The 25575-nt window shown below is 43.5% G+C and overlaps 3 protein-coding genes across 7 annotated transcripts in view; 1 reads left to right on the plus strand and 2 right to left on the minus strand.

Annotated features, from left to right (window-relative positions):
* LOC135385355 (ubiquitin conjugation factor E4 A-like) overlaps nucleotides 1-17264 on the minus strand; it is a 37636-nt gene extending 20372 nt beyond the window's left edge. For both annotated transcript variants that reach the window (XM_064614635.1, XM_064614634.1), the window contains exons 1-9: nucleotides 17154-17264; nucleotides 16382-16656; nucleotides 16059-16159; nucleotides 14279-14443; nucleotides 14065-14200; nucleotides 11749-11966; nucleotides 7616-7801; nucleotides 4992-5109; nucleotides 3565-3780 (exon numbers count right to left, since the gene is read on the minus strand). In XM_064614635.1, the coding sequence (XP_064470705.1) occupies nucleotides 3565-3780; nucleotides 4992-5109; nucleotides 7616-7801; nucleotides 11749-11966; nucleotides 14065-14200; nucleotides 14279-14443; nucleotides 16059-16159; nucleotides 16382-16634 (1393 nt within the window). In that variant the 5' untranslated portion in view covers nucleotides 16635-16656; nucleotides 17154-17264. The remainder of the gene's footprint in view (nucleotides 1-3564; nucleotides 3781-4991; nucleotides 5110-7615; nucleotides 7802-11748; nucleotides 11967-14064; nucleotides 14201-14278; nucleotides 14444-16058; nucleotides 16160-16381; nucleotides 16657-17153) is intronic.
* A 209-nt stretch (nucleotides 17265-17473) lies between these two features.
* LOC135385360 (calmodulin-like protein 4) lies at nucleotides 17474-20287 on the plus strand. Of its 2 annotated transcripts, XM_064614651.1 has the most exons (5): nucleotides 17474-17593; nucleotides 17686-17716; nucleotides 17823-17954; nucleotides 18057-18239; nucleotides 19609-20287. In XM_064614651.1, the coding sequence occupies exons 1-5, from the start codon at nucleotides 17591-17593 to the stop codon at nucleotides 19707-19709; spliced, it is 450 nt and encodes a 149-aa protein (XP_064470721.1). In that variant the 5' UTR covers nucleotides 17474-17590; the 3' UTR covers nucleotides 19710-20287. The 2 variants fall into 2 exon arrangements, with proteins under 2 accessions (XP_064470721.1, XP_064470720.1); XM_064614650.1 differs by having other exon boundaries at nucleotides 17823-18239.
* The window catches only part of LOC135385358 (proton-coupled zinc antiporter SLC30A2-like), a 79307-nt gene continuing 74000 nt past the window's right edge, over nucleotides 20269-25575 (minus strand). For all 3 annotated transcript variants that reach the window (XM_064614644.1, XM_064614645.1, XM_064614643.1), the window contains exon 8: nucleotides 20269-22489. In XM_064614644.1, the coding sequence (XP_064470714.1) occupies nucleotides 22344-22489 (146 nt within the window). In that variant the 3' untranslated portion in view covers nucleotides 20269-22343. The remainder of the gene's footprint in view (nucleotides 22490-25575) is intronic.

A 25575-nucleotide genomic window follows, 5' to 3' on the forward strand; every position in this document is an offset into this window, starting at 1 on the left:
GGGAGTTAGTATGCGTCCTGGGCCGACTTCAAGGGGAACTGTGCCGACATTCGTCTGGAATATCTGCCGGAAAACCCAGGGAATACCCCAGACAGCCGGCGTGGGGATTCGAACCCGCGTGGAAAGCGGTCATCCTAACCAACAAGTCCCTAAGAGGCACTATGGTTTTTTGGGAAAAAAGTGTGGTCTATATGCGAGAAAATATGGTATTCACTTTTGTGTTGAGTTTTCCAACAGATGTTCGTTTGTTGCAGAGGATGTAGTAACAGTTTTTATGTTTTGCAGTAGCCCACTCCTACTCGAGTCCCAACAAGGGCATATAGTATCTCTCAATAAATAAATACCAATAAAATTTCGATACTGGACAAGAATTTAACCAAGCTGAGGGCCTCACACGAATCATCAGAGTTTGTTGGCAATCGACTGAACCGTGATTGCCCTGGAGAGCGGGCGATCTGTCAGAGAAAGCACACTGCGGCTTCGCGTACCACTGAAGAGGCGGACCTTAATGAGGCCATACACAACTGCTTAAGAAGTGGGCATAATCAACACCATACAAAGCATGGTCAACGACAACGACCCTTGAACTTAAAATTCTCATGTAAGTGTTGTGCGGGCCCACAAGCACGGTAACTGATTTTGTTAGCTCAGTACACTGTACTGTACTTAAGGCCCTGGGTTTTCTGCGATTCGATTCGCGAATCAAATACCCAGTATTCGGATTTCCGAATAGCTGACTATTCACCGAATACGAACGGCACCTCTCAAAAGTGGGCTTCACCTGAAGCTTCCCTACATGAGGTGAAGCCTGCTTTACGAAACTGCCCATGCTGCAGGACTAGCACAGATTGATTGTAGTTTAGCTTAAGATGACGTTAGCCCAAGTTTATTGTGCATACTTCGCCTGAGCAAGGTGCTGCATCCCTCCCATGTGCACTTTAGCGGTGGCAGTGGGGGATTTTGATTTGTTGTCTGGGAGTTTGCCTATAAAGACTCTTAAATAATGCCTGCCGCCCAGAAACAAAAAGGGTGTCCTGTAACTTCCACAGGGCATGTATTGTAAGCCTAGAATCTTCCTATAAAGTTAGTGTAAACTCTGTAGACGCTGAACGATCACTCAGCAGGTATAAAATGATTTCAGGTGACAGACCTTTGTCTTTGTCAGAGGATAACACAAGATATCATGTATGTAATGCTGAGCCACAACAGTGCCTTCAATCTGTAATTTTATAAAATACTTTTGTTCCCACATATCCAAGAAAATAAAGTGTTTCCCATTTCAGGCAGCCGTTGACTGCTTGCCGCAGAAAATCGCAGAATTTACAAGTCAGTGACGCAGAATTTTGAATTTGCCGCAGCAGAAAACCAGTGGCCTTAACTATACTTCGAGACAAGTTGACTCCTACAGGTCAACTCGACCCACAAATCTACGAACGTCTCTGATTGGCTTAGGCGGGTGCATGGTGCCTCCGAGTCACAACCTAGTGCGCCCGCTTGCATCAAACGGTTGCTTTTATACTGATCATGTTGCAAAAACGCACATAAGAGACTACGTGCTTACAGCACATTTATGTGTTTTTTAAGCAAACACGTAAAATATTGGTGTTAACAAAACTGCGAATCGGCTTCCCCATCTCCCTGGCATCTGCCACCTTCTCATATGCAGACTACATTCTGCACTGGTGGAGATACACATCTATGTCTGCAGCGCTTGAGTTGTCTCTGAGTGCAGTTCGGTTTCTGTTAGCAAACATGTAGTGACACATTGGTAGATGAGTGTGACAACCTCGAAAGCTCTGCACGTCACTTTGTAGATGTTTTACGATTCATGTGCAGCACTGTTACGACAAATGAACAAATTGAAGAGCACAATCCACAACAGCTTGGAGTAGGCTGGTATGATGTTCAAAAAAGCTCAACTATTTGAAACGTTCAAATATAAAATTCCCAAATACAAATCAAATACCGGAAATATATGATTCATATTTGAAATTTTTGAATAATTGCATGCCTCACTAGAAAAACAGAAGGGAGAGACATAAGCTGATCGATATAAAAATTAAGCTTTACAGCATTTTTTTTTCTGACTACGTCCTTGAAATTCAGGCAACCTTATGGTCAACAAGTGGAAATGATTGCGTACGTGCAGACCCTTTGAAGGAGGAGGGGAAGATGGCAATGAGCATCTACGTTCAGAGGACATGTTCGGAAAAGGTGGGGTACTGCAAGCTGGAAGATCCTCTGCAGTGTATTCTCCACACAGCACAAAACTATGAGTCAGGTAAGTACAGCCCATGTGTAATCATTATCTATTAATAGTAGGGGTGTGCGAATCCGAATATTTTAGGTCGAATCGAATATCGAATCGAAGGGAGGAAAAAATTCCGAATACCGAATCGAATATTCATGCAAAATTTACAATATGTGACTTTCGCACTAAGTTTCTATTTTGTAGCCCATGGCTTTAGTGTAATTTTTCTCGCATTAACTGTCACAAGAGAGGCCTGCAATTTTTCTGCTTAAAGCCCCTACTCTTTAGTTTTACATGAGTGCTTCCTGCTTTTCAGGTGAGCCTACACTTACTGGAGTACTGAAGTGGTTACATTCATTTCAAAATTTTATGTCAGGCAGTAGCATGTTATACGGATGAGGCTGCAATTGTTTTAGACAACCACAGGCCATTTATGAAGCAAACGAATTGGCATCCTGCCTCAGCTTTGCATTGAACACCCTTTAGTTTCTTTGCACTCACCCTAGGAAGTTGCACTACTGAAATTTTAGACGTAAAGGATATCTTTAAGACACCCTTCTTGTTTGTGGGCTGTAGTCATTATTCAGTAGTCCTAACTTTTTAAAGGCAACCTCACAGACATCAAATCGAAGTCCTTCATCGGCACCGCTAAACTGCATGTGGGAGGGGCGCCACCCCTTCCACAGACGATGTCTACAAAACTAACTTTGGATAACTTTATCTTAAACTAAACACTGTCCCACCTGTGTTGGTCCTGCAGCAAGGGCAACTTTGTAAAGGAGGCTTCACCTCATGCACGGAAGCGTCAGGTGACGCCCACTTTCGGGTTGTGTCGTTCATATTCGTGGAATAGTCGAATGTTCGAAAAATCGAATATTGGATATTCGATTCGCGAATCGAATAGTTCGAGCGTTTGATATTCGATTTGAATTCGAGAACTCGAATATTCGCACACCCCTAATTAATAGCATTCAACCTAGCTATTAGCCATTCAACCTATTCATAGCTATAAATTATAGCTCTTCATGGTATGCTAGGATACATAACATGTACTTGTCTCCACTTAGGTAGCATCCCATAGATTGCATTGACCCCCACCTCCTAAAAAAAGAAAAAAAGAAAAAAAAAAACATTTGTGTTTTTTATGTTTTCTATGTTAGTTCCTGTTCCTGACTTCTTGTTGCATTAGTGTGTTTGTTTATTATGTGACTACTCTATTGGTATGCCACATAGCTCTGACGTTTTCATTTGCTAGATGAGGCACTCCATATATTTTCATTAAGTAGCATTACGAGAAAATATGCATGACTTACCCTTGATATGTTTAAATAGACTGTTTGCCTCTTCTTCGGATTCTATTTCGTATGCACAGTATGATGGCAACACTTTCAGCAACTTTGGTGAATAGGGCTCAGAGAATGGTTTAGACAGCTTCAAAAGCACGGCACCCAAGTTCAGTGCAAAGCCATCTCCCAATTGCACAGACATGAACAACTCAGACATCTGATTGTTCCATAGCTTGCTCCTATCTGTAACAGTATAGCACAACACTATAAACATCAATCTTGCAATACAAAGCACTGTTTGTGGCACACATTTATGAAATATAGCAGTGCACTTCGCTAGTGAACTGCTGTTCTTGACAGTGCCTAAAATTTCATGGTCATTCCTTCTATGAAACCAGGAATGTTCAATCTAAACCTCATCATGGTCCACGTGCAATGCCCCGTATTTTAGACAATGGTGTTGCAAAGCCACACACAACCAGCGCAAAAGCAAGGTAAGGCAAGGCTGTGCCTATAGATGCTTCAATGCTTAGGCAGAATGGGTCACTTGCATCATCTTTGCCTGCAAAACTATTTCATGAGCTTTTTGTCCTAACCCCACTTTTGCACTGTTCTCAGGACATTGCTGAAGACAACAGAGACAAGGACAGTTGGGTACCTATGCCCCTGAGCAGTGTCCTCATGGGTGATGCCCCTACCTATTCACTACGAATTAACAATGCCATATTAGCAGATGTTGAACAAGATGAACTCATTACTTTGTCATTTTTTACATTCAACAAAAGCGAGTTTCATGATCAATTGTTTGTGATTAATTTCTCAAAATATTGTGCTACAATTTCTACAGAATTTTGAGCTTAGGAACATGGAAGAAACAGAAGAGAATTCTAACAGAGCTGCTTTCTATTCTTTCTTCTTTTCCTCAATCTGCAACGTTTCTTTGTGTCTGTCCTCAGTATCCCAGCGCTTTAGTAAGAATTGCAATTCCGAGTGGCCGAGCGGGTTACGGCGTCCGCTCGTTGGTGGTAGCCAAGGTCGTGCTGAAGACCGGGAGGTGGTGGGTTCGAATCCTACCACCGAATGTGCTGTCTGAGGTTTTCCGAAGACTTTCCAGACGAATGTCGGCAAAGTTCCCCCTGAAGTCGACCCAGGACTCATACTAACCCCCCCTGTCCCCCACTCCTTCCTGCTGTCCTCTCTCCATCTGTCCACGTCTGTACACCGCTCATAGCCGCAGCTGCTTCCTGGTGCGATCGTACAACTTTTTTTTAAAGAGAATATTGCACTTCTGATGAAAAAGTGCCCAGATCTTGCACACCATCTTCCAAAGGAAACATGGACCATGTGGAACCCATTGGGAGCCAGTAGGATGCGACATGCGCCTTGCTCGAATGTTTTAAGTTGGGGCGAGCATTATAGTTCACAATAAACGTGGAACGTGACGACGAGCTCACCTGCACCTGCTGCAAGGCATCGCCCAAGCCAGGTCAAAGTTTTGTTCTTTATTTCTGGGGACAATCGCAGCAAAGAGTAGAAGATCATGTAGACTTCAGATGCCAGTCCTTTAAGGGGCTGTGCAAAATATTTTCCGTGACAGTGAACAACACAATGTTACACAACTTGCCCCCAACAAGAGATAATAATTGAGTACATCACATAGAAGTATGTAACAAGAAACAGTACAAGAGTACTGGACATAAACCCAACTGACTGTAGTATATAAAGCCAGGGGGCAGATCCAGACACTCACATTGGGGGCTGGTTTCCCTCTCAAAGCACATAGAGAGTGGGGGGAGAGGATCTAAAGCTTAACCTGTGGGAGCTGTGTCAAACATGAGACTGACTGCAATGATGATGACGACTGCTTTACTGGCGATGGTTACGAGGATGGAAACTCAAACGCTCGCGAGAGCTGCTGGTGTTCATGGCAATGGTGATATGTCTAACCACATGATTTTGCACAATGCACACGGTTGATATGCTATGATACACGTGACAAGTCTGTGATCATTTCACTGAATCCTTGGATGCTACTAAAACGTGGCAGCAGAGCACAGGTAAATCAATAATCCTAGACAACAGTCAACAATTATCTTGTAAAGCCTCAACGCTCCTTCTGGACTTCTGGAACTGGGGAACAGACAGACGGGTTTTCATGCTGTGTCTTTTTCTGAAATTTAAACTACCATTTTGAAAGCATCCCAGCAAACCACCGACGTCCTAAGGACATCCTCGCATGATCCTGTGGTCCTGGTCCCTCATGGATGTCCTAAAAATGTCTTTAAGATATCTTTAAAAATGTCCTAATTTTATCCAGTGGGATGTCCGAGCAGTATGTCACTGGGACTTCCTGACAACGTCCTACCTGGATGTCAAACTTAAATTGAAATGCATGCATATTTTTGTGCTGAAACTATTGCAGCTTCATACTACATAACACAGTTTTGAACAGTATGTTGGAAAGGCAGGTCCATAGTGATTTTGAGCATCGAACAAAAAAGTATGAAATCATTATTGAAGCGCACATGGCAGGTAACACATCAAACAACCAATATTTCACGAAATAAAAGACGTCACGAGACGTCAAATAATCTGCATCAAAACAATCGGCAGCTGAAGATGTGTCTCAACATTAAATCAAGAGAACCAGGCAACGGTGTGTGACTAAGTCAAGTCAAAGTGAAACATTTTTAAGTACAATATAAAGAGTGAAAGTGTTTTCGTATAGTGTAGCATAAAATAAAGAACTTTTGGAGTCTTGTTATGTTATGTTGCTTGCCTGTGCTGCAGATAGACACTGATGTGCAAACAGAGTTGAGTAGAACAAACCGATGAACTGACGTACAGGCAAGCTACTGGACAATCTATGATAAACATGCCTGAGCAGGTGGTGAACACTGAAGACTGCACAGGACAGCTGTCTTGAATAGTCTCCAGTGTTTACCCATTGCTCAGGCTTGTTTACCATTTCAGCAAGTCTGTCCACCAGATGCCTGTATCTGGCATTTTACCAGCATTCGGGGCACGACATGAAAGAAAACACAGTATGGGAGAAAGATCCATTTCAGGTCCATGAAATGTAGTTCGGAACGTTATAAGGACGTTTTGAGGAGATCCTGGGATGTGACTTTGGCAGTTTACAGGTAGTCCCACAGACGTCCCAGGGATGATAAAGGATGTCCGAAGGACGTTTCTATTGTCCGGAGCTGAACGTTCTGGGGACGTCCACAGGTCATTGTTGGTTTACTGGGATAGAGCTTGGGTTACTATTAACCACTGCAAGTTGTATATTTGTACCACTTTTGCATTTGTGAACTGAAATGCCACCATCTATGCTCACTAATTTATAACTAGAGCCTCAAATTTTCAGGAAATATTCTTTTTCCCAACTTGGGGGGGGGGGGGGGTAAAAATTGGGGAAATCAACATGTGCTCTAGATTCAAGCAAATTCGGGTAGAAGGACTTTCAGTATGCTAAATTCGGGGAGAAATCTGGCTCTATTGCTCAAACAAACTGTACTGGTTTGGTACAAACGATGATGTAATTGTGTTTGCTGCCAAACAAGCTAGTGTGCATTCCTACAGACGTTTCAGCTAGGGCACTTTGCAGGGTAACAATCGTGTTTCACTCTAAAGAGGCACCTACAGTTCGGGGTGCAAATTCAGGGAAGAAACAGGTTAAACCCCAAAACTTCAGGCTCTATTTATAACCAATCCTCCTTGCATAATGACATTGGGGCACCCAATCCCTAGTAGCATGCCGCACACAATTAATTTGGACATTAAAAATATTTCACAATCTGCCACATGCAACACATCCTTCTAATAAAAAGAAGTCGTGTGGGAACCCAACACAGTGAGGTCATCTAAGCATATGTAGACATGGATATTGATGCTTGGTATACTGAGCTGAGGCACTGATACACACGCTGAATCAATATGTGCCCTCCAGTTGAAGACATAATAAACACCAGTTGCATTGCCATATGAGGCACAGTTGTTAATCATTTACATTACTCAGCAAAGAGTCTACAGAAGCATATCATGTAACATGAGTTGCGTTTTGTGAGATACATACCAGCCATAGATTACTTTCTGTAATGGCGTGATCTTGTGCAGACACTTGAGAGGGTCGTTCAAAAAACTCATAGGAATCATTCTCTCGTCTTGGGAGGCAAGACACACAGAAAGGAGATCCAAGCAGAGATTCCTGGAAGCTGCGAAAATTTACCTGGCCTGAGGGTATGCTGAAGTCAAGAAGTGCCTGCACAAGAAGGGGACTCTGTCACCACATGCTACGCTGTCACTATATCTTTCACACCACATGCGCAAACACATCCATTCATCTTGTTGTATTACAGCGGTGTACATAAAATACACTAAAGCTTTGTTATAATAACATCAACGGGACTGAAAAATATTTGATACAAGTGGAAGTGCAGGAGAAATGGCGACACTAGCCTCGCAAGTGCATGGAAACACTGCAAGAGCCTTAAAAAATGAAAAGAAGGATTCAATCGAGCAAGCAAAGACTGGTGGTGAGCGACATCCTTCTAATTTTTATAAATAAATAATACTTTTAAAAAAAGATTCAGAGAAAGTCATAAACTGGGTTTGACCATTACTCTAATTATAGAATTTCCCTGCATAACATACTCGGGAAAACGTCAGAAACGCGTCGTTCAGAACAATATCATTCTTTCTTCATTTGTTGAAAATGCGAGGCACAATGTAACAATTTTGATTTACAGTGTATCAATTTTCATCTGTTACAGATATACAGGGTGTATGCTATAAAAGGTCAGTGACATTTTCGCGCGTGACACTATATCTATTTGAGAGACGGACTTGTGCTGCCATACAGTGAATCACTTACGCCAGAGAAACCTACGAAAAAATTGTGGTTACCATTCACTGCGTAATAAAATAAGCACAGCCACAGAGACTTTCGTCTTCATGTGTTTCCTATGCGCAATACCAATGGATGGAGGTGAAAGTTTGCATGGTCATATTTATTTTGTTACACAGTGCTAGGTAACCACAATCGTTCTGTAGGTTCCTCTAGCATACATTATTCACTTTGAGGCAGAGGAAGTCTTTTCGTGATAGAGGTATAGCATCAAGGAGGTATCACTTCTTGCACGAAAATGTGACTGACCTTTTATAGCATACACCCTGTATATATAAAAGAAAGAAAAAGGTGAGAGCAGCACTGGTGCCATTTTTGTGGGCGCATTACGCAAACAGGCAGATGGCCTGTGAGAAAGAACTACTGGACAACTGATTACCTAAAATTCATTAAGGTATTATTAAAAGTAATTCATTACTTTTTGAATGGATGTTTTTGCAAAAATGCAAGAGAGCAATATTAGGGGCAACTATTATTTGGATCCACCCTCTTTCCAACAACAACAAAGCACTAAGCCCCGTGTCACCCACCGAGAAGTATCTTCAAAGCAACTTGGAAAATGAGTAAAGTTATCAAAAAAGTATTTAGGTTAGATTACTAAATACTGACCTTTGAAAGTACCTGCAAGATACCAAGTTACTCGCAAAAGAATCTAAGATACATAACATAACTTAAATCCTCTACTCAAGTTACTGTACGAGTCTGCTGTGAGGCCCTTAGTAATTGCAGAAGGTCCATGTGCAAAGGTATTGCAAAGCAGGTTAGGAAAAGCATCACAGCACAGATTGCGGAGCGCAGGCACCTAACAACACTTCTTCAAGTGTTGGTGGTAGAGGACATGTTAAGAAGTAGCTGGAAGAAGCTTGTGTGTGTTGCTAACATTTCAGCTCATGGAAGGTATACGCATGTGGCTGGTGCGCACCTCATGATAGTTTTGATGGAAGTGTTCGCTTCTTTGTGTTTCCTTGCAATACAGTCACACTAGAAACTCACGTTTATTCTTATAATCTGCTTAAAAAACTAATTATTGTGATTACTAATATGCATGCAACTAAACATTTCACCTACAACTGGGGCAGCTGGTTGGCATGGCTGCACTGTGTTACAGCTCCTCCATTTTTGATTGCTTTTATTGGGTTGGTTTGCTGATAAGTCTGAATATCAGAATAACTCATTAGATTAATGTCAGCGGCATTAAATCACTGCAGCAGCAACATAGATTTGGTGACTGCGGCTTCTGCACTCTCAAGACGTTTGGTCTGTTCAGTAGCTGACCAGCACCAATGCAAGCACAGAAGACGAAAGTTCACATAGTCTCCCCTAGCAACATAACGCTGCACACAACGTTGAGTGTGATGTGCAATCTGCTCTTTATGCCTTATATATCACAACTGGAGAAGAAGTTGGAGCAGACACAATTAGGTTTTGATATCTCATACATGAATATAGGACAAAAGATAATGCAAACGGTACCAGGAACAATTTATGCAGACGACATCATACTACTGGCAAACAGCAGGCAGGAGCTCCAAGATCTCATGAACATCTGTTCGCAAAGCGGGGAACAAATGGGACTGAAATTTAGTGACACTAAAAGCAGGGTAATGAGCTGGAGCAACAACCAAACAGACGAAGAAAATGAAACCCAAACCTGTACAATGCAAGGAAATCCTGTGGAGAAATCACATCAGTTGAAGTACCTGGGGATCATAATAACAGATGAAGTGGGATACTTGAAAGAACACGAAAATGAACTGCGGCGGAAAGCCACTATGTACCTGGGAATGCTTCGGGCGAAGGCTCTCTGGTCCTTTAACTGATTTGAGGTACTACGGGAGCGATGGAAGACTGTGGCTGTGCCGGGACTCACATATGGGAACGCGGTGTTGCCCATATCGTCAGCCACTATACGATTCCTAGACAGGAAGCAGAAGGAAGCAGGACGGGTAGCCCTAAACGTACATAGGTCAGCTCCGATCACAGCCATACAAGGGGACGCCGGTTGGTCGAATTTTGGAGCCCGAGAAGCTAAAGCAAAAATCACCTACGAAGATAGGATAAGAACAATGCCAGAAGACTCGATACCACATAAAGTATACAGAAGAATGATCTACACGGACACTTACTCAAACTGGAGGAAAAAGACACGGCATAGGCATCGGCAGAGGGACATAGGCATCACCGAAAAGACACTAACCGACGAAACTCAAGTAGGAAGACGCGAAATCAGAAACCAAGTCCAACGGTGGGAAACAGACAATTGGTTAAAAGTTGTCCAGTCAAAACCAGCGCTTCGGACTTATTCAGAAGGTAAAGCAGAGATAAAGACAGAGAAGCTATTGTACGATAACTCAATGGGAAGCGCCCTTCTATTTGAGGGACGGGCGGGAGTTCTGCGAACAAAGCAATGGTGGGCAAGGATAAGGTGACAGCAGAACCCACTGCCGATGGACACAACAGACGAGAGATGCGCCACCCGTGGGGAGAGCTCGGAGACGGTGGAGCACATTGTGTTGAGATGCGCAAAGTTGTCCCCGAAAGCAGAAACAAACTTGCTGGCGGAGCACTGGGCTTCGGAGAACAGAAATATGTAGACCAAACAAGAAAACGTTTGGAAACGTGGAGGTCGCACCCCGTCAGAAACCCCTAAACTCCTTTAGGTACTATTGTATGAGCTGTACTGGGTGAGGTGTGAGTGAGCACTTCTGCGAGACACATGGTGGACCAACGGTGATGTGAAGTGCGAACAGTACTTTTTATTAGCCGTATTCTTTTACTAACATTTGGTGATCTGTACTTCAATTTTTTTGGCTAGGAAGCGCGTGGTCAAATGCACTATCCACCCGATTCAAAGGGTTTAGCCCTCACTATCATCATCATCATCTGGTCCATTACTTCTTGTAAGAAGGACCACAGGTGTCATCGTTCTGCGAAAAGGCTGCACCCAAAGTACACACATGCTAGGAGGAGCATACTTTATAAGGCACCATTTTTCAACACCCAATATATTGCTTTATGTATGAAGAAATGGAATCAAAAGCAGTCACGCTTCTAAGCAAAAAAAGAAAAAGAAAACAGAGAGAAAAAAGTTTATTATAATGGTAATGACTTTATGAAGCAGAACAACCTTCCTAATCTATCACACTCTACATTACACTTGCTCATGAAGCATGCAATGTAGTCCTAGCTAATTGCAGGTTACCCTTATATTTGTCACTTAAGTGCGTGTTGCGGGTGACCTGCACTGTTTTACACCACAGGGTTGCACTGGCATAGCTGAACTAAAGCTGATATCTACTCACCATTGCCATAGGTACAGATGTGGTGAAAAACTTGAGAACATCCAATAGTGTGAATAGCTCTCTATTTGCTATGGAAATGATGCTGAATCGATTCCTCAGCAGGTTGAAAGAATGTGAAAGAACTTCCAGCAATGAGACCTCTTCTTCTTCTGCATCAAAGCGTCCCTTTATGCACTCTGTACAGCCTTTTAAGAACCGTTCCAGAACATTTCGGTGCTCTGAAAACACAGTTCAAGAGATTAAGCCAAATCCACATGACATGCTGTTCTCCAAAGCAAAAATGCTTCAGAAATCTACTGCTGAACTGATCCCATTACAGCAGAAGCAGGAAGTTTAGCACAATCGAGGTGATCCCCACATTGTACAGTGCATTAAAAACAGTTTGATAATTAGACGATAATACACAGCTCTAGCACTGATAACTCCTTCAGGACAAAGCTTCTGACATATAGAGACATTTGTAACAATAATTTTATCAATAACTAGGGCATGACTTTTTCGGGTTTTATTTTTGGCCAAATTCGGGGGGTAAATATCGGGTGATATTTTTCATTTAAAAATTCGGGTGTATTCGGGTTAAATCCCGTTACGGCATATTCTGTCGTCAGGAATTCGGGTGATTTTTTTTTGTTTAATAAAAATTTGTCTTAACATGGAACTAATGTTTAGCAATGTTATCAAACTTCATTTTAATGCACGCTTACAAGTGTGCCAGGCGACCCTGATGTTTTCGGGTAGATTCGGGTTAAACCCGAATTTTACAGATTTCGTTCGGGGGGTAAATATCGGGCGGATACGGGTTTAACCCTAAAAAGTCAGGCCCTATCAATAACCTAGGCAGAGATACGTCACATTCTTTTTGTGCAAACATTTCTTGTGCCTCTTTGCCAAAGAAGCTCCATATGAAATGGCTCCTGGGTTGAACGTACTGCTCTTTACCTGTGTTTTCTTTAAACTAATCCATACTGTTAACCATGCAATTGGACTTTACTGGTTAATACCGGCCTGTGAATGTGCGCACATTTTCTTCAAGTTGTGGCATGAAATGCTTTTACTCAGCAAATCGCTTGGTAAATCTTGTGAGTGCTCAGCACATTTTACAGTGGCATCTCGATAATACGAGTCTCTCGCGGAAAATATTTGTATCATCCGAGATTCGCATGATCAGAAACAGTCATAGGTGAGCTTGCTAAAGTGCAGGAAATTAACACTAGCTATGTATTTTCTCTCCAGTCACGATCGGAGAAGTTAGTTGGAGGTCTTTAATACCATCTTCCCGCAAGATCGACCTGTAGACACTTTTAAAGCACATAAAGTCATGTGCATGCAGTTTATTCGGAGACGAATGAGAGGCCATGCAGCAGAGCTGTGGAGCACCGTATTGTTTCCGGCGCAAGCACGGGAGATGCACACGGCTGTCACAGCATCTCGCCTGTTCATATAATCCACCACGTCTGTAAAAGTGCACGCACTGTCCCGAAACATAATCCGTTACATTTAAAGGAGTACAGAGGGCCATAAAAAAAAATTCAGATTAAGACGTCTGATGAAAGTGTGTGCGTCATTATACCGAACAGCACGAAAGGTTTTGATGCGTGCAATTTGTTTCCCATAAAAAAAACTCACATAAACATGGCTCCGCGCGTTCACCCTTAACTCGCCACTCCAGGTATAACGAGGATGAGGAGGTATGATGGCCCGTCACCGATAACGTTATAAGGAGGACTCGTTCTGGTACGCCGGTCAGTGGGGGTCAGCGCCTTGTCCCTTTGCCGCCGTAAACCTGTTTTGCCAGTTTTCCCGGAGAATTGGGTATAGAAGGAGCGGCCGAATCATCACCGAGCCAGGAGAAAGGCCTTTTCAGAACCCCGAACAGCCGAGTAACAGACGACAGCAGAGTTGAAGCGAGCATTCTCCTTATAGCGTCAGCGCGAGCTTCGTGGCAGATCACAGGCTGGTACTGTTCTTCACCACCGTTGCGCGGTCGCCGTTGCGCGGTCGCTTTTTGCGGCGTATTTTAAATTGAATTTCTGCGATAATTATGACTCTGCGGTATGAATTACTTCGCATGATGCATCTTACTGGCCTGCTTAACAGTTTTATGGGAGGTAAACAGGGCGTTAAAAATGACTTCTTTGCTACTTTAAGACATTCCAACCAGGACTTCTAAAAGATTTTGGTTTGTCTAGTCTGTGATTGTGTCGTTGAGATTCTACTAATTCTGACCTCAATAGCAACCCTGGTACAAATAAATGACTTCGTGTTCACAATATTTAGTTTTTACGTTCATGTGTCTATGTGATAAACTTTTCATACCTGACTCTGCATAATATTCCATCAGTAAATAGAAAAACTGTTCCTGAATCTTTTTTCCTGGATATATTTCACAGTGGCACAGGCATGTGGTGGCCTGAGATATAATAGCTTTTTCAACGGATGCAAAGTCTTCACTCTGGAAAAGATAAGCAAGGAAAGTTTGGTAGTATAAGCCGTTCACACAAAGTTACCAATTCTTCCACATTATCCTTACCTCTAACTGTGATTTGTACTTTTCTAGACGGTGGAAACTCTGATAGAGGTAAAATAACACTCTTTTCTCAGAGGCAATCTCCTCTTCTTTGGAATTTTGCTGAAGGCTGCCATGCCTCACAAGGTGGCTCTGAGGCTCGTCCGTAACAAGCCGCTCAAAGATCACCTGCCACAGCACATAACAAAATATAAGCAACGCAACATCACAGTTCCTACAAGGCAGCATTGCTCTCACCAGACAAGCTAAAATGGTCGTTCCCCTTTGACATTTTTGCATACTTATTACCAGTGTTGTGAGTAGCTTGTTATTGTAACAAAGTTCCCAATTTTGTTAACTTCACTCCTCATCTCTAACATCTTGTCTCGTCCTCTTAACTACGACAGGTGTTCAAGTCAAACCGGGACTTCCTGTCTCCTGAGTGTACAAATGGCTCGCGCTACTTCTTTTTCGTCATTTTCACACGCGACAGGCCTCAGCATTCACCACGTGGTGGTCCAAAGTTTGTGCAAAACAGAAGACACGTGCTGGACAATATGGCCGACAACGAGGTGAGCGCGCACATCGAACAGCGAATTGTCATGAAGTTTTCGTGAATGAAGGCGTAAAGTCATCGGAAATTCACAGAAGACTTGAGGGTCAGTATGGCCACGATACACTTAACCGCAGCAAAGCGTTTGAGTGGTGCACCGTTTCACTCCTGAGCCTAAACGCGCATCAAAACAGTGGAAGCATCCGGGCTCGCCAGCTCTCAAGAAGTTCCGAAGCACCCCGTCTGCGGGTAAGGTCAAGGCCACGGTTTTCTGGGACAAGGCTGGCGTTGTTTATGTTGATTTTCTGCCGAGTGGTACCACTATCAATAGTGCATATTACTGCCAGGTTCTCAGGGATGTGCATAAGGCGCTGCAGCAAAAGTGGCCGGGCCTCATCACCAAAGAAGTCCTCCTCCTACAGGACCATGCACGCCCGCATACCGCGCATCTCACGACACGCACCTTACAGGAACTTGGCTGGGAGTTGCTGCCACATCCCCCTTACAGTCCAGACCTCACGCGCCGCGATTTCTAGCTCTTCGGGCCACTGAAGGCGTTCCTTGGGGCCGCCACCTCAGCTGCGACGATGAGGTCAAGAATGCGTTCCGATCAGGGCTGCTACGCGCCGGTAAGGATTTCTACGCTGCTGGCATCTGAGCCGTCATGAAACGCTGGGACAAGTGCATTAGTGCAGCTGGAGATTGCGTTGAAAAATAAAACTAATTTTTTGCCTGTAAGTTCATTTTACTTTTGCGAAAAATGAAAAGTCCCGGTTTGACTGGAACACCCCTCGTACTTTGAGCTCCTCATATGTGTTTGTTTCTCCATGTGTGCCCAAGCTCAGTGTTTTATAGCTCATACTGTATGCCATTAGTGTTTGTGGACAATTTAGATGCACTTAGATGATAGATGCACAATAAAATGAGAGAACTGATGTTCTGAGGCTGGAACAACATAGAAGGGACAATCACTTTTGACTCATATTCACTATGCAGTAGTACCTAACATTTTGAGCTTCGGTGAACCGGTTTGAACCTTTATTTTTTTCTGCTCTGGACCCGAACCTGAACCAATATGCTTGATCCTGAACCGAGACCCGGGCTCAACCTTTTCTCGCACGAAATCCTATCACTGGTAATTTTCTAGTGAAAGAATTTCTTGCGAGGATAGGTAGAGACGAAAACTGGACCAGGCTATGCCACAGCAGGGAACACAATTTGGATGCGTTCATACAAAATGCATGTACAAACCTCATCGAGGGTTGTCACATCAAGGCACTTGTTAGTATCTTTAAAAGCTGTCAGGAGAACACAGGAGGTTTGCCTTTCCGTTGTTGTCTTTTCAGAGGGTTCTAAAAAAGGTGAAACAAACACATAGTAATGTGACACAAAATCGTAGAAAACTAGGTCAGGGTTAAAGCAACCATTGTGCCCATACACAAATGGGTAGGGCATGGAAAAGTGGCAACACATCTGTACCTATCAGTACCTTGGGAGGGAAGAGTGCCTGCATATAGGATTCAGTGAAGGCAACAAACTATTTCTCTATGATCAGAAATGCATAATACTCATACCTTCTAGGGTCACTCTCAATACTTCTTCGAGGACTGTTGTGAGCTGCGTGCGCTTTGCTGGGCCCGTCACTGCTGATTCACCGGGGCTTACCACGGTAGCACTGGACTCGATCTCCCTTGATGCTAGGTCCTTTTCTGTCACTGGTAGCGTATAGTCGAGAGCGTCCGAACTGCCCTGAACAAACGTTTGCACATCCACCATAGACGGAAACAGAGCAGCGAAGGGATTGCCCGTGATGTCGGCATCCGACATCTTCAGTTGGGAATGTCCACAGCTGTAAACGAGCGAAACGTTTGCAACAAAACCGACACGAATCACTATCACTTTCTACAAGACAGGCCACTGAACTCGCTAGCTGACCTAGAACTCATCAAGGAAGCACCACATTTCAAAGTCAGGGAAGGGAGAGCACCGTTGTTTTGGAAAGGGGTACCAAGGTTTCAAGTTGTTTCCTATCTAGGTCGACAGGATTGGGGTACGCTGCTCGCGAGGCCGTAAAGATGCACAGCACAACACATACATACATCTGCATACGATGAACAGCAACAAAGCGATCGTTTTCTTGCCTACGAAATCAAGCATCGTGATGTGATTTTTGCATATTACATTTTTCATGACGAAACAGGGTATAGTAGCTGGTGAGCTCAGCCGCGCTACACCACTACACAAACACGCAGTGGCCGGAACGTGTGTGTTTACGCTCTGCTTTGCTGGAAATACACGATATCGTGTTCATCGTAACAGCAACTGGATTCATTTTCATCAACATACCTAGCTCCAGCGTGTTTCTATTCTTCGCTACTGATCAATGCGACTGGAAGACCACGGGAAATGCAACGACACGCAGCCCGCAGCCAACGAAAGTGACGATAGCAAAATGAAAACGAAAGTGTTTTGCATGAGAGACAGTTTCGTAGGTCTCGTGCATCACATCCGCTCTGTTATATTAATCAGTGCTAGTGCTAGTGCAGCTACGAATTTCAAATGTGTTTCGAAATAAAGTCAAAATAGTGCCCGGAGGTTTGCGTTATTTTTGTTACTTTCAACCATTTAGTTAAACAGATTTTAATGACAACCACAGTTTTCTTGATGTCAACGTTGGCAACGTTGTGTACGACGTCTGCACTTGTTTTCTTTTTTTCCTGCAGTGTCCTAAATTGTATTGCTTGCGCACTTTTGACCTGTCACAGCTTGAAAAGCGAAAAAGAATGGTAATGAAGTAAAGTAGTTCGATGCAAATGCTTTCCTTTGCTTTTCTGTTGCTTTTGAACGTTGTGACTGAACAGCATTATCTTCATTTCAGGCGCGTTATTTCAGGGAGCAAGATATTGACGGTAAGGTTTCTAACGCCACTTCTAAAAGCTTGCCGCATGAATTGTACAGACTACTACTGAATTGCTGTCTGGTGTTACATAACCTTTCTCACCTTATTATCTGCAGAATTTAGAGACTGTTTCTACCTGAATGCCCATTCTGGACAGATACGCACGTTGGACGAATTAACTGTCATCATGCGTTCTTTAGGCTTGAGTCCCACGATTACTGAGCTAAAGAAGTACTACAAGAATAAAGGTACGCTACTTTCTGCCCTCGTTACTTTCATTGTCTCCATGGTCTTCAAGACTGCTTCACCGAAGGCAATGGACGTACTTCATGTAAGACCGTTATGTTTAGGCGGAAAGATATCCTTCGCCGATTTCCTTGAGATCATGCACAGCCACAGCGAGAAGGAAAGTATACCCCAGGAGATTGTGGACGCTTTTCGAGCTAGTGACCGAAGTGACTCTGGACAGATATCTGGTAAAGAACTCCGTCGCATACTCATCCACTGGGGAGAGAAATTAAGCCCTAGAGAAGGTGAGTATCTGCAACACTGATGAGTGCAAAACAACACAAGAGCATAGCATGGGCCCCTGTGCTTTGAAAACCCTTAAAAGAGTGCCTTCATTTGTCTTTCAAGTGTACAGGCATCCACACGCTTAACCATAACACACGAGCGTGTGGCCCGCAGTGACGCAAGCGCCGCCAACCGTGTGACGCTGGGTTCGAGACATTGGGACCCAGCATACAAGTGCCTCCTTTTCATGGCAGCCTAACACACCTGCAAGCCGCACCTACTAGGGCTGCATGGCCAACACCACCTAGATACAGAAGACCTGCTTATTGCCTCCTTTCCCTCCTTCACTACGTGGACATATAGAGTCACAATTCGTCTGCTACTGCTGCGATTCCCCGTTCTGCAAATTAAGAAATTCGCAAATTATTGCACCTAACTTTGAACTTGCAGACTTAAACCTGTAGACAAAATGTACAACGCACTTTTGAGAAAGATATAGGACTGTTTTGCACTTTATTTTAAAGTTTTCCCATTTAGTACGCGGTGGCGTTCAATCACTACTTGTAGACGACGGCGGTTCGTCTCCATGGCTACGACTGCTGAGATCACGTTTGTGATTGGCTACGGCCATTAAAAACACGATCCTGATTGGCTGACTCTTGTTAAGTCAAGTCGACGAGTGAGCAGGCTTCCTCTGTCTAGGTGGTGTTGGCACGGTTCACCTACTGTCATTATCTACTGTGCACTCACGATCGGCCCGAAGCGTGCGCTGACTCAGTCCGTACGATTGATCCAAATGGGTGAAGGAAATGTAAGGCAATGTGAAGAGAATGAGCTAACCCTTGTTGCGTCCTTGGAGAAACAAGAAGAAAGGCGCGCGTTTCGGGGAAGAGCGTGAGTGCACAGTAGATAATGACAGTAGGTGAATCATGTGGCCCTAGTGTGTGCGGCTTGCAGGCATTCCAGGCTGCTGTCGAAAGGAAAGGCTGTAACATGCACTCGCACTTTACAGTTAAGCATGTGGATGCCTCTACAGCATCCCCTCTTTATTCAGTAATGTTGCTTGACACGAGTTGTTGTATATAGCAACATGTAAAGTTCACTGAATTGCCCCCCTCTGCAAAGGCTACTGTTGAGACACACGTAAATAGTATTACTGTTTTCCTTATGTATTTTTTCTGCTGTTTGGCAACTCTTTTGTAAGTTTGGCCTACCAAAACAAGTGAGCCCCTATAGGATGTGGCACAACATTTGGTATTGAACTTCCACTTTGCTCAGCTCGGAGCACAGGGCTTAGGATGAGAATGCCAAGCTTCGATGCTACTCACGAGAAGTAGGTCACTGCGACATTGCGACTACTCATATTATGAATGAACATTCTCGTTGCAGTCGACAATATCTTTCGGGAGGCGAACATCTCACCTACTGGTCCTGTGCGCTATGAAACACTTGTGAGGGTCGTCTGCGCACCTGTTCCTGACTACTACTGAGATGCATTCCGTCGGCAATGGCACAACACAAAACACTGAACCCCATGTCAAGGCCTTTCAACTCAGTTGAAGGGCAACAATTGCAGTTTATAACCAGTGCTTCATTGCCGTGTCACCAGTGTCAGCAGATTCCAGTTTCCATTCCGTCAAGTGCCACTGATTTGAGACAAAATGTGCTGACTACACTTGATCATATCTAAAAACAACAGTGAACATGATGCGAGTTTCCCTTGTTTATCTGAAAATCTGAACGCTCGTGACACATCTCTGCGCAATGCAAGTCAGATACAGCAATCACCTCAAAATCGGTCGACAGCTCAATTATCAGTAATGGGCCGCAAGTAAGTTTAAGTGTGGTGATGCGGAGCGTCATAAGAAAACGTGTGACAGTGTTTGTTAGCTTTGGTTAGGGTTAAGACTGCAGGTTTTTGAATGAGAACTTTTGCTACTGAAGAGTGAGTAGCATATATATTTTGTAGTAGTTTATACACATATTTATATTACAACCATATATGCATGGACATACATGCTGGAATAAAGCAAGAATAACCAAAAAGAGTGAAGGTTTATCAAGTTTATTTGCTTGCATCGCTGTGCTTCATTGCATGTTAACACGTAGACCCATACGAACTGTAGTTCTAGAGAGCGTAACTTCTACAGGTCAACACCATGCACGTATTTTAAAGGAGCATGGAAGGGCCTGAAAACAAAAAAAAAGTCGAGAGGAGTAGAGATTGGGATTACAAGCCCTAGGATGGGTGTTCACACGCAAAGTATGAATGCGGTGCGCAATCCTGGCGCACAAGAGCACTATTTGGTTCCGGCTCTCCCACGTCTGACACGAGGGAGTTGACCACTCGCCTTGCTAGCAGACAATTCTCAGCAGCCAATAAGCATGCTCGATGATCTGACATCACAACATGCCAAAAGGAGCCTGGGTAGAGATCGCCTTTGATCCATGTGCTTTTGTGAACTTTCGCAGGAAAATGTGAAATATTTCAGGAAGCAGTTCCTGAAGGTAGTATGTTCGTATCAGAAAGTGCATGTTCAAGGTGCCTTCCATGCTCCTTTAAGACATCCACAAGAACAGAACAAGCAAGAAAGAGTTCTTGTGAAAGCAAAGTCCTCTGATGGGAAACAAAGCTGTACTTATTAGTGCGCTGTGCTACCACCACTGCGAAACAAAAGTTTAAGGAAGCATGGTGAGGTATTAGTGCACAAGTTTGTGTGTGCATATGTGTGGTAAAATATGCAAAACACTAGAAATTATGGGCATTTTAGTTTTCAGTGTTCTCTAGCTTCAGCAAACCATGCCTTCTGATGGCTATTAAAAGATAACTAAATTCCTGTGACTAATGAATTGCAAACAAGGTATTTGAAATTTGTATTTTCGATCACAAATTTAAGTGATTTTGTGCTAAATATCACTTCATCACACGAGTCATTCTGAGAATTTTTTGCACACAGATCTGATGGCAGGCTAAGCAGCACACATTATCTCATGCAGTTTGCTTCAAGTATATTGGCCCCAGGAGATAATTTACAAGGTCTGCTTATGAAACAGGCAGTGCTTATAAAAACCCCCAAGTAAGAAAATGTAGGCTCCAGAAGCATTTCACAATGTTGCTTGGTTTTTGATGTGTCTAGTTCTATCTCAATCTGTCATGCCGCAGTAAGAAATCTTCATTATGATGGAAAGTAACGATTGTGAGGCCGAAACAACAGATGAACACCACACGAGCCACAAAGTGCCTTAATTTCTTTTATGAGACAGCATCTCGTTTCAAAATAAATATTGTGCTCTTCAAACCTTACTCACACCAGTACCAAGCAGTGCTTCTTGTTGTACAACGTGTGTATATCACAAAAATATTTATTCTTTGTAACTGCATACACAAGCAATTTCACAGGCACAGTGTTCCTTACAACCAGAGGGAATGTTGCAACTTTCTGTCGCAGGTATGTGCATAGTAAATAAATGTGAAGAAGTGCACATGATATAGTTGCCATAAAATAATGGTTTTCACAGATTGTCCAGCAGTGCATTTTTGTAGCACCACGATAACGTTTGTTTCACAAATATTCATTTTGTGAGATCAAGTCTTGGAATTCAGTAAGGTTACCACATCGGAATGTGGGCACACAAAAGGCATGAACAGAAAGCATGTAAAATAAATGCAGTGCTCTATAGTGAGGGATAGCATTCCTGCAGGCAGGGACATCCTTGATAACTAACGGTAGCATGATATATTATTTCATACTCTCGATGAACTGCTGCATTTGAGCATCTTGTTTCACTTCTAACATGAAGGCACGGGATTCACCTTTATGATTATGCCATATTCGCTCACCATGTTTATTTGCTCCACATTGTCTGGAACATATTGGCTACAATTACTACTCTATCTGATATGACACTATGTACTCATCACTGCGTCTCACAGTACAAAGGTGCACTCAACGCAACGTAAAACATCACGAACACGACTTTGAACCAAGAACTGTTCTCCTTTCTGCACAATGACTTGTAGGCTAGGCAGCGTGCATTATTGTCATCACTTCAGAATTGGTAAGAATGTTCAGATCACTCGTAGCTCAACAGCACATTTCTGTTGTCACAGCAGGGGGCTACTGCTAGGAAGGTCCTCTGCACAAATCACAGGACAGCATATCTGAAGGAACATATTTCTCCACTTGGACTGTAGAAGTGAAGATGCCAAACTTGCTCCTCAACAAACTCTGTGCGGCAGCCAGCACAACATTTGGATCAGCATCTTCATCTGCGATAAAAAGGAGATAACAACATGGCGGCTCAAAATTGCAAAACAATGTCGCAAATTAAATGTCACATGCCATCAAAATGCAAGCTCATGTTTCTCAGTGACGTCAGTGTATCTGCTTCGCGGGTACTTAAATTTGCAAGTTTTTGGCCCAGCGAAAAACAGTTCTTCATGAAAAAAAAAAAAAAAAAACACTTTTACAGTATTCATTGGTCAGTCACATGACATCAAGGATGTCAAATTGAGAAGTGCCAATGTCTCACGCTACCCTACATGATATTGCGAAGAGCCTCTTCCATAATCAAAGGCAAAATAAAGGTAATTTCCAGTTGGACCGTTTTCCCACCATATCATGAATTCAATCTTCTGATAAAGAACCTAATTTATGGCCCTGTCAGGGCTGAGTAAAGGAAAGTATACCATGTTTGCACGACCTCGCTAGACAGTCAAAATTAAACAGAACTGTAGTGAGTCTATGCACTCCCAGAAAGTTAATACACTAGCTTGTATATTTCTGCGTCCCCCCCTTCTGCGTCCTTCTTCACCACCCGTGCTTCTGAAGGAGGCAGGACACAGCGTGACAGCACCTCGTAAGTTTCTAATCTCGCATTCTATCTGTTCTAAAAATATGTGCAGGATATGATTAGAGCCTGAAGTTTTCGGGAAATATTTTTTTCTAAATTCGGGGGGTAAAAATCAAGTAAATAAATATGTGCTCTAATTTGTGCAAATTCGGGTGGAAAAACATCCAGTATGCTAAACTCGGGGAGAAAACGGGCTCAGTTACTCAAACTAACTGTACTGGCTCGGTACAAACAGTGATGTAACTGCACTTGCTGCCAAACAAGTATGTTAGTGCATTCCTACAGACGTCCCAGTGAGGGGAATTTGCCGGGTAAAATTCGGGTTTCACCCTAAAGAGTCAGTCTTCAATTCGGGGTGCAAATTCGGGGAAGAATCGGGTAAAACCCTTAAACTTCAGGCTCTAGATATGATGTCCCCATATGCTATAAGGCTAGACTGTGGCAACTTACTGACCATGACAACAATGACGATGGACCACACGTTGTAATGAACACGTTATAATCTTCTATTGTTCAGTTTCAGGCGTGCCCTGGATTGCTGGTAGTGGAAGGGAGCCTCTCAACCTCAGCTCTTGGCTTCCAGGAGACTGAAGCCAAGGGCTGAGGTTGAGAGGCTCCTTTCCACTACCAGCAATCTGGGGCATCCTTTCATCACCCAGCAGGTTTCACGTGTGGCCGTCTCTTCTGCATTTGACAGCCTGAACTGTAAATGTCCCTGTCTGGTAGACACCACTAAAGGTACGGTGCTTCACTCCACCAAGGATTCGTCAGGCAGTGATGCCTCATGCCCCTAAAATAACCTGGTATCTTACTGCGCTTCTCTTACCATATCATAACAGATGTAATACTGTCAGATGTGCAATTCAGATGCAATTCTGTGAGATGCAACACGCTGTCATCACAGCCAGTGTGTCATGCTGCTTCACATTTCACAACAGTCCTCTTTTGACACCCATGAGCTACACGTTTTAGTACTGGTTGTAGCACGATACTGTCTACCAGAGGCCATGTAACCCAACCTGTGGTGAGACATTGCCATTGGACCTTTTTTTTTACTTTGGGTGAGCCAGTGGCCAAAGATGTTCTGCTGCCTTACAGAAAGAGGCTGGACTACTGTTCAGCCTGATACATGCAGGGAGAACACAGTTAGATCTATTCTGACTGTTTCACAATGATATTCACAAGGGTTGTCACATTTGGCTATTTTGCGACCAACTGCCTACTTTCTGACTGCTGCTACGCCGAAACTTGGGCAATGGTGACTTGACTATCTTCTGGCTACTTTTGTGGATACTCCTTTACACTACATTTGTGACTCCTATGCACCTAAACCGGGATAGTTTTCCTCGTGCACCACATAGTAATGCCGAAGTATGCCCAGTGTGTTCATTACTGTTTTCCTTGACGATTAGACTTCATTGAGTCAGTATGATGTCCTTCAAACTGTTTGTGTGCCGGCGTTTGAGCACTCGTTATAGGGTACTCCAATGAATACTGTAAAAGTTTTTTTTTTTTTTTTTTTTGCGTGCAGAACGGCTTTTCGCGGGCACCAAAAACTCGCAAATTTAAGTACCCGCGAAGCAGATACACTGACGTCACTGAGAGCTTGCATTTTTTGCAAATTTAAGTTCCCGCGACAAATATGGCCTCCACCAAAACACAAACATATGTTCCACATGAAACCAACGACTTTTGCAGTATATGATGCCTGCGCACCACTAACTGCAGAATTGGCTACATACAAGTGAAGTTGGCTACTTTTGGCCACTTTTTCATGGCGTGCTAGCGACTTTTCAGGATTTCGACCTCGCAACCAGAGATGCCACAGCAACGGTCGCATCCATTTTAGTCAATTTCAAAACTATAGTGTCATTTTATTCCTCGTGGACCACTGACCACAGTATCGAAGATCACACACGAAAGCGTGGCGTAGTTTGACTATTATTCGATGGAATGTTCACAAGAGGAGACGTCAGATGTTGAGAGTATGCCGGAATTCCCGGCGTGAAAATACGAGAAAACAGGGGCGCGACCTTGAGAAAAGGAATGCCACGGCCGTGCAGGCATCTCGTGGAGTTACGGTGTTTCTGGACAGTGCCTTTTCCCTATGAGCGCCTTCCCCTCACTCCTCCGCGTTAGGAGTGACGACATGCTGTCGGAGCCTCTGCAGCTGCGGAGGCAGCGCGTGTCTTTATGGTTTGTTCATTTAAGATCTAAACAGTTTCCGGATCAACAAATTAGCCAAGTACAACTCATGTCAACCTTAATAACAACACTGGTAAAAAATATGGTCTCGTTCCCAAGCGCGATTAGAGCAACCCCTGGGGCCATGAGGAAATCTTAACTGAACAAAATTATTCTGTTAGTTTAACCCAAGGACTTTGTTCACTTATCATTCCCCCAGTGCCCCAAGGGTGGCTGCTATCGCGCTCAGAAATGAGACAGAATTTTTTTTTCGTTGTCATTATTAAGGTTGACCGGAGCTGTACGTAATTAAAAACG

The sequence above is a fragment of the Ornithodoros turicata genome, chromosome 2, assembly GCF_037126465.1.
Source record: "Ornithodoros turicata isolate Travis chromosome 2, ASM3712646v1, whole genome shotgun sequence".
NCBI lineage: Eukaryota > Metazoa > Arthropoda > Arachnida > Ixodida > Argasidae > Ornithodoros > Ornithodoros turicata.

Excerpts from the sequence above, each read along its gene's own strand:
- LOC135385360 (XM_064614650.1), top strand. Across the intron at positions 17,717-17,822 it reads CAGGGAGCAAGATATTGACG|AATTTAGAGACTGTTTCTAC; the intron begins GTAAGGTTTCTA and ends TATTATCTGCAG. Across the intron at positions 18,240-19,608 it reads GAAATTAAGCCCTAGAGAAG|TCGACAATATCTTTCGGGAG; the intron begins GTGAGTATCTGC and ends TTCTCGTTGCAG.